At 35.2% G+C, this 18,290-nt stretch overlaps 2 protein-coding genes across 7 annotated transcripts; one reads left to right on the forward strand and one right to left on the reverse strand.

Moving 5' to 3' along the window:
- Positions 1-12,645: 12,645 nt before the first annotated feature.
- LOC133313194 (asparagine synthetase [glutamine-hydrolyzing]-like) lies at positions 12,646-15,254 on the reverse strand. 6 transcript variants are annotated; one of them, XR_009751780.1, is made up of 6 exons: positions 14,392-15,254; positions 14,217-14,291; positions 13,447-13,580; positions 13,286-13,366; positions 13,112-13,200; positions 12,646-12,956 (listed from the first exon to the last, which is right to left on the reverse strand). XR_009751780.1 is itself a non-coding variant. In XM_061514530.1 (5 exons), the coding sequence occupies exons 2-5, from the start codon at positions 13,471-13,473 to the stop codon at positions 12,860-12,862; spliced, it is 294 nt and encodes a 97-aa protein (XP_061370514.1). In that variant the 5' UTR covers positions 13,474-13,580; positions 14,921-15,254; the 3' UTR covers positions 12,646-12,859. The 6 variants fall into 6 exon arrangements, 2 of the variants coding, with proteins under 2 accessions (XP_061370514.1, XP_061370513.1); XR_009751779.1 differs by having other exon boundaries at positions 13,447-14,291; positions 14,392-15,065; positions 15,165-15,248; XR_009751782.1 differs by lacking the exon at positions 13,447-13,580.
- Positions 15,255-15,961: 707 nt separating this feature from the next.
- LOC133313195 (putative pentatricopeptide repeat-containing protein At5g59200, chloroplastic) lies at positions 15,962-18,063 on the forward strand. The gene has a single exon (XM_061514531.1). It carries the CDS (start codon positions 16,051-16,053, stop codon positions 17,944-17,946), a length of 1,896 nt encoding a protein of 631 aa, XP_061370515.1. The 5' UTR covers positions 15,962-16,050; the 3' UTR covers positions 17,947-18,063.
- Positions 18,064-18,290: the final 227 nt, after the last annotated feature.

Raw genomic sequence — 18,290 nt, forward strand, 5'->3', positions numbered from 1 at the left:
GGAGCACACAAGGGATTAAAACCCAAGTTCCAAAGGTTTACCTCTAATCCAAGAGCAATGCTCCACACGTATGCTCTAAGTTCAATCCTCCACTATTGCGTCCGTGAGAGGCAACCTATATGATCAACAACCATGACCATCAATCAATTGCAAACAATCCATCAATTTCACAATAATTATAACTAATTATAATCACTAAGTCCCAAGGGCTATTCTTCATTTCTTCAACTATCTCAATTATTTCCATCATCAAACTAACTCACCCTTTATGCACCAAGGTATTAACCATTGATTATACAACATTCATCACCTTATTTTTCCTTAAACCAACCTATAGGTCAGATCCTACATGGAATCATGCTTCAAGGTTTTCAATCCAATCTTCCACTTCTTCACATCATACAATCTTATAATTCATTCATTGAATTACTCCACAACTCAATTACCCAATCCTATCATCATGCCATTTCACAAAGCATTGGAATTCAACTCCAAATTTCACTAAGTTACAACTTTACAAATCACCATAAATTTTATTGTATCAATCATCATCATTTGTAATTCTAAGTATTTAATTCCAAATGAGCAACATCATTAAAATCCCCTAACCACATCAACCAATCAACACATAATCAAACACTCATCCATTTTATGATTTCAATAAAAACTCCATGAGAGTGTGAAAACTTACAACCAATCAACTCCTAGGCAACCCAACAATAAGTTTCAACACTTGAACGGTCCCAAACCGCCATCAACCACCACCAAAAAGCTCAAAACCGCCACCCACCATAGGAAAATGATCTCCTTGCACACTCAATTTCGTGGCTCACACAAGGAAGGAAAGATGTTCACAAGATGATTTGGAACAACTTTGATGTTTTACACTTTTGGATTTGAGATGGTTTTGATGGAGTTTTTGTGGTTTGAAAGTTGAAAGAAAAGCTTCCCTTTCCCTTCCATGGAGGACGCGTGAGAGAGGAGGGAGGAGGAGAGAGAAAATGCTGAATTGTGTCTCACATGGCCCAATTGTCACTTAAGTCACATAAAGTGGGTCCCACATGTCATTTAACTTTCTTAAATCACCCAATTTAATCCATAAATTCATATCCTACGTATTTTTCTCGTTCACGTTAGGGGTGTTCATCAACTGATCCAAACTGATTCAACCCGCGGTGACCGAACCGAAAAACCGAAAACCGAATAAATCGAAAACCGAAAAATCGAAAACCGATTAAAAATCGCAAATTTTAATTGGATTGGATCGGTTTTTGGATGGGTTGATGAAAACCGATCCAATCCAAACTGATCCAATATATTAATTTCCCTCTACCTACTTGGGTATTTCCCTAATCATAGCCTAAAAATTTCTAAACCCAAGACTCATTAACCCATCAACTAAACTCAAGAAAAAATCTAGTCATATCTCATCAACAAAATTTTATCTTTGTAGAGCTTCGTATCTCATTGCAAAAATTAAAAAAATTATATTATAGTTTACTAATGCTTTTGTATTTCAAAAAAAAAAAAATTACAAAGCCAATATATACAAAAGATGTTATTTGCACAATAATCATGAAATAAATTCTAGGATTTTCAAAAAATCGAAAACCGATCCAATCCAAACCGAAAAAAATTGGATTGGATCCGATCGGATTTGAAAAAAAATTAAAACCGAATGGATGATTATATGATCAAACCGAAGGGATTGGATCAGATGATTTTTGCTTCCAAAACCGATCCAATCCAGACCGCGAACACCCTTAGTTCACGTCATATTTTTGTTTCCTAAAAATACTGATAATATTTTCGCGCTTATTGGTATAATTATACCGCAATATTTTACACCGGAAAAATCACTATTCATCAAATTTTTTGAAACTTGCGTCCACTCGATTTTTCGTCCTGAATCCATTTTCGGTATTAATTTTACCATTTGAGATCTTCTACTCAATTTTTCATGCCTAGGATTGCGTGTTTGGTAAAATTACCATTTTGCCCTTTTTACATATTTTGGCCCTAATTTCAGGATTTTCACTAACCTTACCCTTTTAATTCACATTAGCATCTATAATTACACATTTAGAAATACGAGGTGTTATAAGCACCATAATGAAAATAATGAGAATTTAGAATTCTCTATGAAAATTGTTCTGGACCTTGAGGTTAGCTCCCACATCTCATTCAAAATAATAAGAACTTGATAATGATTCCTCATATTCAGGATAGGAATCTCAATCCAATTCTCACATCTATAGGTATTCACTTATAAATAAGTAGAATTCGATCATGTACACACTCTCGGTACCCTAATCTTGTATTGACGTGTGTTGAGATTCAATATTAAGAGGGAATCTTCCCCTTGTATGTGAGTTTTAAAAAATAGGGAATTTTTATAAAACCCTCACATAACCTTCTTACCCTTAAAATTAGACTTCGCCCAATCTTGGGGTCTGAGAAGGAAAATATAATAAATTACTTATGTGCTCTTATTCTTTTTCTCAAAATTTTCGATTTTCTTTCTTTTTTAAAATTATTTGAATTTATTTGATGAAACCAATTTTTTGTTATTTCCGATTGCATTATTTTGATATAAGTGATTTACTTTTATATATGTTATTTATAATTTTTTTAATAATTTTAACTTAGTTATAATGTGAAATAAACCATTTTAGAGAGAAAAGTAATAATTTTTAGAAAGAGAAAATATATTTAGAGGAAGCATCACTTTTTAAATGTGAAAATTACATAAATAATTTTTTTAAATATAATTTTATTTGTAAAATATAATAATTATATTAGTTTTTTAAAAATGGTAAAATTATAAAAATATTTCATTAACTTTCCATTTTTCTCCCTTATAATGTTTTTAATGCTCAAACAAAGAGAAAGTAATACGTTTCATTTTCCTTCCCTTCCTTCCCCTTGATACCCTTCTTTCTCTTTCCCTCCAAACTCTCAAACATACACTAACACACACCGTACTCATTGGTCACAAGTCCCCTTATCATGTGATATTGGCCTACCATACAGGTTATTGTGTTTTCTTAACTATTGATCACATTACTATCAGGCCATAGACTAACATCAATCCCTTAGATCAAACAAAATTAATTGTGAATTTTTAAAACATATTATTGCTACTTTCCCTACCAAGCTATAGAATATCTTTAAAGCTCCAGAAATAATTGTCAACCAATAATGAATAATTCGCATTTAAATAAAGGAAAAAATATTTTTGCAGTTAATACAGATAAGTTATCTGCATTTATTTTCAAAACGAAGTCGTTTTGGTATTGAAATCTTAAAAAATTATAAATATAAAGACTATTATAACCCTGAAATAAATTAAAATTATAAAAACACCATAATTTCTGCCCCAAACGACGTCGTATTGGATTACTGCAGTAACTGCAAAAAAAATGAACCTTTAAATAAATCATTCCTTGACTTTTCACACTTTTTTTTTTGGAGAACCGCACTTCTCTTTATACTTGACGGTAGCCCACCAGTGCCTGCGCAAATTGTGACACCCTCCCCTGTACGCGTCCAAGGGAGTTGTCTGCTAAGCGGATTAGAGTCATAACGAATTTTAAATAAATACTGAACTACGATTTCAACTTACTAATTCACTTTTAGGATTGAAATCTGGTGGTTTACTGAAATCAGAGTGCAACTTTGCAAAATACATGACTTGCTGAAGTAATAGTTTTCTTGCGAAACCTTGCTGCCTTGCAAAAATGATATAAATTCGAGTTCAACAGCTTAAAAAAATATTCTTTGATACAAGGAAACTAGACATCCGGGGCTTTGCGTGCATATAAAAATCATTTCATTCGAAGGTGTCTAGCTCCCGAAACAGGACTCGCAAAGTAAGAGATAAATTAGTGAAAATGTTCCAAAACGACCTAACTTGTAAAATTCATAAAAATCCGTGCTTACATAATTTCATTGTAAAGTTTGTATAATCTGAAACTAGACACATGGGGCTATGCGTGCATATAAATTATAAGTAAATCGGAGATCTGTAGCCCCAGAAGCGGAACTCGCAAAGTACTCGCAAAAACAGTTTATTAATCAGCATTCAAAACGTTCATGAATTGTTTTTGTAAAATATAATCAGAATAGTTCAAGTTAAATGCTGATCATAAGGTCTCCGAATACACCAATTTAAAACAGGTTCTGACATTTTTCCGATATCACAAAATATTAAAGCAACATCATTAATCAGTCAACAGCTAGCAGAAACAGTGGACAACAACATAATTTTCCAAAGCAGCAGCAAATAAGCAAAACATGTCTAAATCAAATACTTCATCAAAAATCCTTTTTCGTCTCCCTGCAATTTATAAAAATTGAGCCCCAAAAGGGGTGAGAAAGAATCCCAGTAGTGTGATAGTAAAACCAGTATTGCCACAATATTAGACTAGGTACAAAATTCCAAAACAGTCGCATCAACATATAATTCCGGACAGATGCCAACATATAGTCATAGTGCATATATAACGTCAAGGTACTAATCATGATGCGTATATAACGCCATAGTCATCATAGTGCGTGAAAGTAACTGGCCTTGAAGGCCGTAGCATGTGAGAAGGAAAAACAAAATTTTTCTTATGCGGAATCACACATGCAATCAAGAATCATGCTTTATGACAGTATGATGTTACCTTTGTTTGTGAGTTCAAAACTCCAAGACGATCAGTGTTAGGTTTGAAGGGTTCAAACCCTCTAACGTTGATCCACACCACCCACGTCAAGATGCAAGAACTCTTCTTGTCAGGCCACCAATTGACCACCACAAAGAGGCTTGCTATGCGCTCAATAGGTGAAGAATGAGGCTAGGTAAATGTGTTTAGAAGAGTGAAGTCTTCAGCATGAAAACTTCACAAGAGTGGGGAATGGATTGGAGTAGAATTGGCTAGGTCTTTTTCTGAAAACCTTAAGGAGAACTTACCCCTAGTATGCGCACAAGAGAGTGAGAGAGTTGATTAATCAAATCAAATTTTTCACTTAAATCCATGGTGTAGGTGGCGCACAAGAGAGGAGAGAAAGGCATAGTTGTTTGCAATTCAAAATTCCCAACAACCTACCTTTGAATCCTCATGAGACTGCGTCTCTACCTAGTCAAAATTCTGATCCAATGGCCATCATATGGCCAGCCATTATGCTCCCCTATTCAGCCCCAAAAGGGGCCAGATTCGTTGAGCAGTTGCATTCAAATTTGAACCAACTCACTCACTGATTCTCTCAACCAACCAAATCTGATTGGAGCTTGTTTGGTTGACTAGATGACACTCATCATCCATCCAAAGTGGCGCCCCAAATCAGCCTTTGGAGATCTCCATAGATCTTCTCTTGATACAAGGAATTTGTTCCAAAAAGATCTCATCTTATCCTTTTGTTATGAAACAACTTTTCATAGCCAATTCAAATTCGAATTCAAACATTTAAATTCAAATGTTCAAAAATTTAAATTCTAAATTCAAATTCAAATTTCAAATTTCAAATTTCAAATTCAAAATTCAAATTTCAAATTTCAAATTTCAAAATTCGAATTCAAAATTCGAATTCAAAATTCGAATTTCAAAATGCAAATTTCAAAATTCAAATTTCAAATTCAAATTTCAAAATTTAAATATTTGATAATTAATTTAACCAATTAAATTAATTAGTAATGTCTTGGACCATTCAAGCTCATTAACCGTACCATGCGCCCTCTCCCTCTTAGGTGGGCTTCCAAACTTCATCTTGGGCTAACAACCATTATTAGGCCCAATACCTTTAATGCTAGATCATCATGACAATAAGGTGTTAGTGTGTGACCCATTAGGTTCAACATAGCCACTGACATAAATGGGCTTGAACCCAATAAGCCCACAACCCATTTAATGACAACACAGAGCACTAGCAATGCTTTGTTGCCCCAGAGCTAGTTAGATTAATGACTTGATCATCCTATTACACATATTTGGTTGCCGTATGTATTTCCTTTCGTCTCGGTTACCTTCCCATTAAACCTAGGGTAATGAAACGTATCAACCCTTACGGTTTAGGGTAAGCTTTATTCGAAATAGGAAATCTTCAATTTACTCACTCTAAAGGCAGATCATCTCATGATCTCTTTTACTATGCATAGATTCTCGAGTCCCTGTAAATGTCATCCCGATTTCTCCAGTTTACAGATAACCTAATCTCTCACAGAGATTTGACAAATTCCTTCAGCTTATCACCCTAGCCATGTGCTCTTTCAGGACAGGCCCAACAGTGTACCTATGAGTCTCCATGTTTCAGGCAGACGAGGTATATAATCAAAGCATGCCTTCTAGAACACAGTCTAGGTAATAACTTCTGGTCTAAGGAAAGACATACCCAAATATAAAGAGACTACTCTAATGATATTCTCTGTGAGATTTCCTCATAGAGTCTCTTTGTGGGTCTGTTCAGTGCGAGCTATACCCTTATAGGTCCACCCACGACTTTAGCTAAGACATATCCATATCTGTAGCTCATGAGGTCTTTACCTTGCATCCGAATACAAGTAGATAAGTCGTGCTAGTCTTACCCGAGATCACTGATCCCCACTCTCAGTGTCTCTAGACTAGGAACATAAAATTAAGAATAAATATTCGGTAATCCTTAAATTCTCATGATCGTGATCTCATCACAGATACTTAAGAGATACATATTTTATTCCAAGGGGTTTATCCAGTTTATTCATAATATATTAACAATAATATCGAGACTAAATATGAAACAGGATAAAGAGTGCTTATTATTAATTTGCGACAATATAAAAAGGTCCACATATGTCCTAATCTAATCAAAAGATTGTCTCTAGGACATTCATATACTAACAGTGCGTATATAACGCCACGGTAATGTACGCTCATAGCACTGCAGTGCACGTACTAACATACACAGTGGAGATTCCATATTGGCTCCCATCAAGGTGAATTCCAACTGTGGCCTATGCGGACTGAAGCCAAGTGTCCCATACCCTGGTACCGGAGGGATGCCTATGTGATGCGTGCTCAATCATATGCTTACTTATATTATATAATTCGGTTTCCAAACTAAATGCACAATGTTGTATGCCATGATATGCTTCGCACACACGAAAGAAACAGATGAATTATGATGTATTTATGCATGACTAGATCATCATCATAATAGCATATACTTCATGTACTTTTAATATCAAACTGCCGCATAACAGTTACTTCTAACAACAGAAGTTTCATCATATCAAGTCCATAGGCAGAATACATATAACATTTAACAGAGTACGCATCCAAGGCACATGTGAGCAACAATTCACAATTCCATACACTAGCTAATAGTCACAATAGGTCTCACCACCAAACACTTACCTTGCGTGCCCAAATATAAATCAAACGGCAGCAAACTCAGTCCACACTCAATGGTTACGTGCACCTAATCAAAGCAAGAAAACCAAACAGAATTTCAAACGTTGGTCCTTATAGTTTACGAGCACTAGCCATGACTATAAGCTTTAGTATTTTTTTTGCATGATTTCTATAAGTCTTGTACTCACTAATTTTTCTGACCCCAAGTCCCCTTTTCTAATTTGTCAACAACAATAAAACCCAAGCTTTCCTTAGCATACAGGATCAGTTTTGTGACCCATACCCTAGGAACTCAAATTTTTCATTTGAATAACACTATGTGTGTGACTTAGGCAGGATTTAATAGGCTCTTAGGGTGCTGTCCCCTAAGTTTAAATATGTGTAATCTTATTAATTTATTTTCCAATACAGTGAACGGCCTAACAACTTAGGGGATTTTTTTTTTCCAAGTTCATCAAGTTAATTTTCAAGGCCCTTATGCACTAAATTATATTCTGCCAATTAATAACAAGTAACAACAAAATCCCAAGGTTCCCACACATACAGAATCAGTTTGCATCACTAGAAGATGCTTAGGATTATTTTTTATTTAAACAGCCATCTCTTCTAGGCCTAAAGGTGCGCTGAGGGAAGCCTAAAGTATGTTGTATACATAAATTTAATGCAAGTAAAACCTAATTAATTTGGTTAATGAAAGGGATAACCCAACCATAAAAAAAAACTATTTCCAAGCTCATAAGGTTAAGCATTACGGTTTACCCATGCAATCTCATGGCTGTTCAAAAGAATAACAACAAAGAAGGAACGACAGAAAATCTTGCACCCATTGGCATATATACATCAGCCGAGTAGTTAATGGAAAAAGGGGTTAAAATTTTGGTCATTACCTCCTTGTAGGTACCTCACGTCCACTACTCAACCAAGGGACAGTCATTAAATTTTTTACTCTATCCTCCTTACACTCCAATTCTGAATTTTCAGCTACAAGCAAGGGGGGAAATTCCTTTAGAGACCAAACAGAGTAGGATGAGACCAAGATGCAAAGAAGTACCATACCTCCTTGAATTGAGCTGGACCGTGTACCAAAAAAAAAAACAGAAGATTGATGCTAAGCTTTGTTCACGGTTTGCATGCAGTGGGGGAAAGGCTCCAATCAAGGTATAATCATACGCATGCACAAAGGAAAACCCTCATTAAGGACCGGTTTGTATTGAGATAGATAAGGAGAGGAAAAAATCGTTCACCTCTTTAAGCTGAACCTACGGCTGAACAAGGAAGGAAGGGAGGAGTGCCTAATCATTTTTGCTCCCTACTCCAAAGAGCTCGCGGATTAATGGAAGTGAAGATGAAATGAAATTTTCTTGGTGTTCTTCCTCCACTAGATCACGGTTTTGAGAGAATAAGAGGAGCTAGTTTTCTGTTCTAGATCAAGAAGATAACCAATCAGTTTTGTGCTACCTTCCAATGCGCAAGAAAAAGAGGATAATGAGGCTGTTTGGGTTTTGCGATTAGACACCAATTCAGATTTGTTCTATCCCCTAACCACCGCACAAAGTGGAACAAGTGAGAAAGTGTTAAAGTTTCCTAATAATTAAAATTGAAGGCTAACAAGAAAAGAAGTCAACTTTGTCATGCCCTTCTAAGCGCACAAGAGAGGAATAAGGCTGGAGGATAGGGCTGCCTCTTGCCCAATAGAAACTCATGCATGTAGATGACTCTCTCCTTATTGGTTGCATGTGGAGGCAATGGGGCTGGCTTGCTTTGTCCAAAAAGCAAGCAAATCAGAGTTTTCTCTTTACACTTGACACATGTGTTGAGGAAAGGATGGATAATGTTTGCCATGTGGCTGTGCTTGGCCAATGCATGGTAACCATGCTGATTTCTCTATGACAAGTGGGGATTAGTTAAGGTTGAGGAAAGCATTTTTGGGCTGGTCACATGCCCTCCTCAAGGCTCTTGGGCCGCAGCCCTCAAGGGTCCAAATAAAAGGCTTCCAAATAAATCACTCCTCACAAGTACGAACCCATGCCTTATTATTTTATGTACCCTCTAATTATTTACTTAAGGGTGTATTTACAGAACTAAAATTAATCACATGCTTATGACTAATATTCAAATTCAGAAATATTCCTACTTATTCCCAATAGCATGCATGCACAAAGATTACTTCCCCTAACTCGAATTAATTCCATCATGAACATATATATATTTCGAGTTCAACACATGTATTAACATTATTAATGGCAGTTTATATACATTCCTAATTTTTACGGGATGTTACACAAATGAACCCGTGTGTATCTTCTCAACTGTGTAAAGATATCGGAGAGGTTTTGATTAATAGAAAAAGGGAAAAAGAAGTATTCTTTTGATTCACACAAGCTTGTGTCATTTTAGGTGTTTTATACAAAGTACGACCGTCGTACTTTGTGTAAAACTAAAAAGTTACTTTTTTTTTCTCTCTTTCCAGTCACATCGCTGACGTGTAAAGTGAAAAAAAAAGTAATTTTTCAGAATTACACAGAGTACGACCGGTCGTACTCTGTGTAAATCACTAGAAGGACACAACTTGTGTCCTTTTGAATGATATACACTAAACTCATAGAAAAAAATATAAAATATAATGTAAGAATACATTGCAATATAATACAATATAATGTTATATTTTTTGGTTACTTTTTTGGAGATATTCTGTGGTATTCCAATCGCCACACCCAAAATAAGTAAATCAAGTGGTTAATTTTTTTCTTTTTTCTTTTTAGAATTATTCCAATCGATTCATTGTTTCGTGACTAGTTCGATTCGAAACAGGTCCTGGGATTAAGACTATAAACAAGTGATTACTTTGATTCCTCCTTTCTTTTAATTTTTCTTTACAATAATTAGTCTCCTTCGAGTGAGCTAGAAAACCGAATCAATGTAATAATATGAAAATTATACTTTTTTTATGCAATATTCCTTGTGAAATACACCCGTGATCATGACTGTCATCAACTATTGTAGTAACAAATTTTCTTAGCATGCTCTTTAACCTTTTTATAGACTAGTAGGCAACCGTCATGTACAAGAAGAAATATGAGCAGGGTATGAAAAACTCGATCGTACAACAATTCTTGACAATCATGATCATATGTGTAATGACTAGGAACAGTGATCATAAGTATCACTCGGTTGTTAGCCAATAGTGCTTAATACTTACCCATATTTCCTGTCTACGTCCCAGAGTGGCCATTCAAAGTTTTGACCTAGTTATTTGCATATATATATTGCTACGAGACAAACCCTTTCAACAACTACATCACAATTCACAAGTAGGAGGTACTTCCAACAATTATCAGTTTTAGTGCTAGAACATTTATCCTACCCGTAAGAGTGTGGCTCCCTTACGACGCACTCAATTCTTGTCGGTACATAGACCAAAGTTTTTATGCTAGTGTTGAATAAAAAAATTGAAAAAAAATAATATTTATCTTGAGAAACAACATTTGATCTCAACTCTTCACCACAAGAGTCTGTTTCAGTTGCTTCTTATCAACTTGGGAGGATAAGGTTACCTGTATATCAAATTCACACTGAAAAGAAAAGAAGACAAAAGAAGCTATTTGTAGTGCACATCTGCCTCTAGTGACAACCATGTTCTTCTGATATCCAAGTTTAATGCGAAGTCCCAATCCTTTTCGAAGTTGAATGGAAATTGCAAAGCGAAACACATTTACCAAAAAAAAAATTGGACAAACTTTATTATATATATGTTTTTTAAAATTTAATATTAAACTTATTTCAAAGTCAATCTTTATTGTTACCTTATCTTCTCTCACTACCACAACTAAATCTTTATGCTAGGCACGCTTTTAATTGATTGAACAAGCTTGGAGTGGTCTATTTTATCTTGTATTCTAGTAAGCATGTGGTCTATAAAATGAGTATTATTCAATTACATAAAAAATATCCGAAATTTAGAATTCATTCTAATTTCATATAATTAATTAAACAACTTAAAGATGATAGAAATGTAATAGTATGCCTGAATATGTAAGGCTGTAGTTAATCATCAATTTAACTTGTAGTTGAACTTCGAACATAAGTTCATTTTGCGTATGGCGTGTGATTAATGTACATTAGTTATTGAGCGCTAGCTCAAACTATATAAATGTAAAACTACTTTTTGTCGATGCGAGGTGTTACACTAATAAACATGCCTTTTTTAAAAAAAAAATTGAAATGTTTGATTAATTTTAAGATTGTAATTAATTATGATTTTCAAATATTTGGTAGAAAAAAAAAAAATTATCCGAAAATCATGATTATCAAGAATATAGTGCGAAAGTAAATTTTCTGAAAATTTTATCAAAAACTTATTTAGTAGATCAAAATATTACCGAGAATATTGACTCAAGATTACTAAGTTTATATTTAGTTGATTATCAAATATTACTAAGAATGTTGGATGTATTTATAAAATTAACCTTTATGAAATAAAAATACAGCAAAAAAAAACCTATCAATTCTAACCCCAACAACAATAATGCACTGCAACAACAGCACAATGTTTCTCACCCCCACCATTTCTAAATGGCTGCGAAATTTTCCCAATGCAAAAGAAAATTGCTACAAGATAAGTTTTTTTTTATTTTTTTTTTCAACAAATGGTACGACACTCCAAAAAATGAGGTGATTTGTGGAGGTCATATTTTCATATTGTGGGGTCTTTGATCCCCACAAAAGACATTTGTGGCATTCACCCAAACCCCCAGTTCTGCCTTCACCACCACATAATTTGTGAAGGTTTTTTGTGCAGTGCCACAATTTGTTGGAGTATTTTCTGGAGGTTCAAGACCCCCACAAATGTTGTATCATTTCTGAAGATTTACTAACCTTCACAATATGTTAAACTTTCTGTCACTCGCAAACCCCCACTATTTATCACATTTGGTGACAGCTTTAGACTGCCAGTATCTAAGAGTTGAAAGGTTTATACATCATAACTTGAAAATTGGGTCACATCACTTGATTTGTTAACCGATTTATTATTTACTTATTTGATCTCTTAATATTTCTTTGAAAACAATTACTAAATACTAATTATCCAAAAGTAACACTGTAGCACACCAATCATAACTCATTAAAAAAATTGGCAATACTTCATATTTCAAGAAATTGGCATATTAAAGAAAAGTGGAGGCAGCCATTGAAGTTATGCTAACAGTACACTAAACAAGAAAAATACATAATTAAAGAAATTGACATTATTGACCAATTCAAAAAAAAATCTCAACTACTTTTCCTGCATTTATATGAAAAATATCTAAATCAATTATTATAATTCTCTGTCAAATAAACAAATCAGAACAAACATTCAAATGGAACAACACATCAAGTGTCAAAAATAATCAAATCTTAGAATCCTCCTAAAATGCTGCTCTCAGTCCCTACTCACAAATTATTTACAAATTATTGGAAAAAAAATTTGTGGATTCCAGACCAATATCCTAGGCCACTTTGGCTACCACTCCTGCACCAACTGTTATGCCTCCCAAAGGGATTGAAACGGAGAAGAGAAATGTTGTCATAGTCATGATGATCAATCTGCAAATTGCAAGTTTTAGAAAATCATATATGAATTCAAAAAAAAAGATGGACAAGTAAAACACAACACAACACACCATTATATGACTATAGACTATAATTCAATAAAAATAAAATGCCAAGTATGACTATAGACAAAAGGTTGGATTCAGTACATGTTTTGTTGTGTGTGGGCTTTAAGGCCAGCAATCCAACTATAGCCAACTCCATCACTGAATTGTTCTCTCTGCCTAAATAAAATGCGCTGCATGAAAATCAAATGTTCTGATGTCAGTTTGACCGATTAATTTTGCAAAGATCTATAGACATTTTAGCAAATATCAGAGTACCTTTGGCAGATAAGGATGCTCTTCACCATCAAAGCCCTTCCTCAGAACCCATTTCTCTATTCGTCCTTCTTCTCGTTTTATCTGAAAATATCAAATAGTAAACCAGCTTAATAAAATTCTCTTAAGTGATGAAGCAACCAAGTCACATTCTTTACTCATACCATTTTATACTTAGGACCAATATTCATTACAACATTGATAAACTCCTTATTCAAAAATGGTACTCAGGCTTCTAGAGCCCAACCAACATTGACTTATTGGTTCATAAGCAATCATACTGGTGGAGTGCTTTGATCTGTATGTAAAAAACATAACTATTAGCCCTTGTACTTTAACCCCTTATATTGTACTGGCGATAAGCAAGTACAATATAAGGATGAGTGCATATACAAGTTTACGAAAGTTTAGCATATCTATTTATTTAATTTTAGAAGGAACAAATTGTCAGTTTTTAGTTGCACGTGCCAAAAGAATCCAGGCATGATAATTTACAGTCACCTAAATTGATGAAGAAAAATCAATTGATGTAGATATTGGGAATACAAGCATAGCAGTGAAGGGGTCACTAAATACATTCCTATTTGTGTTTTGTTGTCTCATTCCAATTTCCTTTTCTTCGGGTTTCTTGTATTGGGAGAAAACGAACCAGAAATATTTTCACCTACCTATGGAAATAATCGTTATTTTCATTTAGAAGATCTCTATGGAAGCTGCTAGGAAAAAAATAAAATAAAAAATAACGATTATTTCCTCAAAATAAGTCAATCCATGACAATGGATTTGTTGCCTAATTATTGTCTTCAAAGAAAACAGAAAAAACCATATAACAATTGTGAGAGGAGTGAAATTAGGAAGTAGGTAAAGTCTTCTCACAAAAATAAAATCAAAGTCAATAACTAATTAGTGTGAAATATGGTTCAATATCATCAACCAGTGATAACTCTTTGAAGTTCCAACTTATTTTTATGAATGTATCATAAGCTTCCTTCCCAGCTTCAACAATTCCCTACAGAGTACAATAGGAGATGAATTAGTATAGCTACCAAGCTTATTGATAAACTTCATGGCAAATCAAAAAATTCAATAAATTCCCAATTTAAACTCACCCCTTGACGCAGCCACAGACAACACCGACCCAAAAGTCTATGGGTCAGGCTCCAAACCTTGTACCCTCATTGTCTTGAGAAGCAGCAAAACTTCACATAAATCCCCAATCTGGGCGTAGGCTAATATCAAGGAATTCCATGAAACCAGGTCCCTATGGTCCATGTAATCAAACAATTTCCTAGAATCCTCAATGTTTCCACATTTCCCATATACATTTAGCATTGAATTTGACAAATTTGTATCAGACATAAACCCATACAAAATTGCACAACCATGCAAACACTGCACATGAGCAAGCTCTGAAACTCCAAACAGCAAGCTCAACATGGTAACGCTACTGAGTTGAATTCCCTGGCGACGCATTTCATCAAACAAAGAAAAGGCCTCAAGAAAGTGACCCATGCGAGAATAGCACCCAATAATGTTAGTCCAAGGTACAACGTTCCTCTCGGGAATAAAGTCGAACACTTTGCAAGCAAATATTCTCACATATAAGCAAATATTAACAAAATAATATTCATCACTCACGCCTCCATCGCCTCAGATCTTCATCATCTCCGTGTGGATCCTCGTTACCGAATCGATCTTCATCATCGCCTCAGATCCATCGCCTCCATGACCGCGTTCATCATTATCATGTTCAGCTTCCCAAAACGTTTCTTCGCAACTTCAACTGAACCGAAAAAACTAAAAATGTCAAGTAGCAAAGATGAAAATGAAAGCGTATAGATGAAAATCTCATCATCCTTGATAAAAAGGATGAAGAAAATACCCTACTGCAGACACCACGATTCTAACATGGAAATACGCTTGGGAGAGATAGAATGAGAAAAAAGAAGACGTTGGGGAGGTGCTGCAGGGTTTGATGAAAAACAAATATAATTTTTAAAGTATATATATCAAGTTGTAGCGGTCATCAAATAATATTGACAAAATAATTAAAATATTTAAAAAAGTTATATAAATTTTGGGGGTCAAAACCCCTCACTAATTATATAAATTAACAAAAGAAAATAATGCAAAGTGGCGTTCTTAAAAGCTGCCAAAATTTATATATTTTTTGGGAATTTTATTAACCTCCACTAAATAACCTTCACAAATCACGTAATTTTTTATAGTGCGGCATTGGGATTGTCACCATGGCAACTCCCACTTTTTTTTTTTTTTTTTCTACAACGGCTGTATCGGTGTTAACAGTAGCAAATTCAGCTTGAGCATTCCTAACTGTCAAGTACTTCCCAACACCACCGCCAACTTCGCCAACCACTACCTCCAAATTCAGAAATTCCAGCGCCAGGATTGCTATACCATGAGCCGACCTTATCTTGAAAGGTATGGGTCTGGGGTAAAAGAAAACTAAATCAAGAACGAAAACTGCCATGAGGGTATTTTTGTTAACAAAATTTTATGTGATTTTTCCAGCAGAATAGAAAAGTACCACCTTCTGAGTGATATTTTGATTTTGAGTGATATTTTGATTTACATTTTACATAGAAAACGAAATTCAGTAAAAAAAATTCCAATATGCTATTAAATATGGAATTTTAGAAAACTCATTTTCACTTTTTTATGTATCTAAAAATAATCATCTTGCCAAACAATTTTTTTACATTTTAATTAGCTGTAGCCAAACAGAGAAGAGGAAGCTAGTTTACGAAATGAGTATTTCCGCGGTGCCCACTGTACTTGGAAACCTACCTCACTCAAATTCATATTCTAAATCAAATGATCCAAACCTTCGTAGAAATATCATCTCAATCTTGCAGAAGAACCGCAAGGACATCAAACATATCAAATCAATACACGCCAAAGCCATAAAGAACGAAACAGAGCAAGACCCTTTTGTCATCTTCGAACTTCTTCGTCTATACTGCAACCTAAACTCATTGGACTATGCCACCAGACTTTTTCACTGCACTGAAAACCCAAACGTGTACCTTTACACTTCCCTCCTTGATGGGTTTGTGTCCTTTGGCTCTTACAGCGACGCCCTTAATTTGTATAGTCAAATGGCCCACAAGCACGTTTTGGCTGATAACTATGCAGTCACTTCGGTGTTGAAAGCATGTGTGCTTCAACGTGCTTTGGGAAGTGGCAGAGAGGTTCATGGTCAGGTTTTTAAATCTGGGTTATGTTTGGATAGGTCAATAGCGTTGAAGCTCCTTGAGTTGTATGGGAAATGTGGTGAGTTAGAAGATGCGTGGAAGGTGTTTGATAAAATGCCTGAACGAGATATCGTTGCGTGCACTGTTATAATGGGTTCATGTTTCGATAATGGGATGGTTGAGGAGGCGATTGGGGTGTTCAATGAACTTCAGACTCGGGACACGGTTTGTTGGACTGCTACGATAAACGGATTGGTGAGGAATGGGGAATTGAATAGGGGTTTGGAGATGTTTAGAGAAATGCAAGTGAAGGGTGTGAAGCCTAACGAAGTTACCTTTGTTTGTGTCTTATCTGCTTGCTCGCAGGTCGGAGCTTTGGAGCTCGGTCGATGGATTCACATGTACATGCGCAAGTGCAATGTCAAGCTTAATCAATTTGTTGCAGGCGCATTGATCAATATGTATTCGAGGTGTGGTGAGATTGATGAGGCACTAGCTTTGTTTAATGAGATAAAAGTAAAGGATGTGTCTACTTATAATTCCATTATTGGTGGATTGGCCTTGCATGGGAAGAGCATGGAAGCGATAGAATTGTTTAGGGAAATGCTTAAGCAGAAGCTTAGGCCAAATGATATAACCTTTGTTGGCGTCTTGAATGCTTGCAGCCATGGAGGGTTGGTGGAGCTGGGTTATGAGATTTTTCAATCAATGGAAACAGTTCATGGGATTGAACCACAAGTAGAACACCGTGGCTGCATGGTTGACATTCTTAGTAGGGTAGGTAGGCTTGAAGAGGCCTTTAACTTTATTCGGAGGATGGGAGTACATGCGGATAATAAAATGCTCTGTGCTTTATTAAGTGCTTGTAAAATCCATAGAAACGCTAAGATAGGAGAACAGGTTGCAAAACTTTTGAGAGAATATTGTAGGATAGATTCTGGATCCTACGTAATGTTGTCAAATTTCTATGCTTCTTTGGGAAAATGGAATGCTGCAGTAGAAGTTAGAGAAAAGATGGAGAAGGGTGGAATCCTGAAGGAACCTGGTTGTAGTTCTATTGAAGTCAAGAATGCAATACATGAATTCCTTTCAGGAGATCTTAGACACCCCGAGATGAAAAGAATACACAAAAAGTTGAAGGAGTTAAACTATATGGCAAAATTGGCGGGTTATTCACCGGCAACAGAGATGGCTTTACATGATATTGATGATAAACAAAAGGAATTGGTTTTGGCAGTACATAGTGAGAGACTTGCGATATGCTATGGACTAATCTCAACTGAACCATACACAACATTGAGAATTGTGAAAAATTTGAGGATTTGCGATGACTGTCATGCAATGATCAAGCTCATAGCAAAGATTACTAGCAGAAAAATTGTGGTTAGAGATCGCAATAGATTCCACCATTTTGAAAATGGAGATTGTTCTTGTAAGGATTACTGGTGAGGAATAACAAGTTTGAGTATAATTATGTTGCAACCCAATCCAATGGGCTTAAGGAAGACAGGCCCGAAGCAGCCTCCGTACTTGATGGACTATTTTCAGTGACATTATTGTTTAAAGAAGTGACTAGGCCCATGTCACAATGAATATGTGCTTTTCTGAAATGATCAATGTAATTACATGAAATAGGATAATCATGTAAAAGCTTTTATATAGCCCAAGGGGGGCGTGAATGAAAGTTAGAAAATGTTTGACAAACTCTTTTCTCTCTCCAAATTCTCTCCTTTCTCTCTCTTTTCTGTTATCCCTTCTCATCTGTTTTTCTTAGATCCAGTGACCCTACATTT

This window comes from Gastrolobium bilobum, unplaced genomic scaffold, assembly GCF_033153095.1.
Source record: "Gastrolobium bilobum isolate Gb01-03AN ecotype WA unplaced genomic scaffold, APGP_CSIRO_Gbil_v1 utg66831, whole genome shotgun sequence".
Lineage (NCBI taxonomy): Eukaryota > Viridiplantae > Streptophyta > Magnoliopsida > Fabales > Fabaceae > Gastrolobium > Gastrolobium bilobum.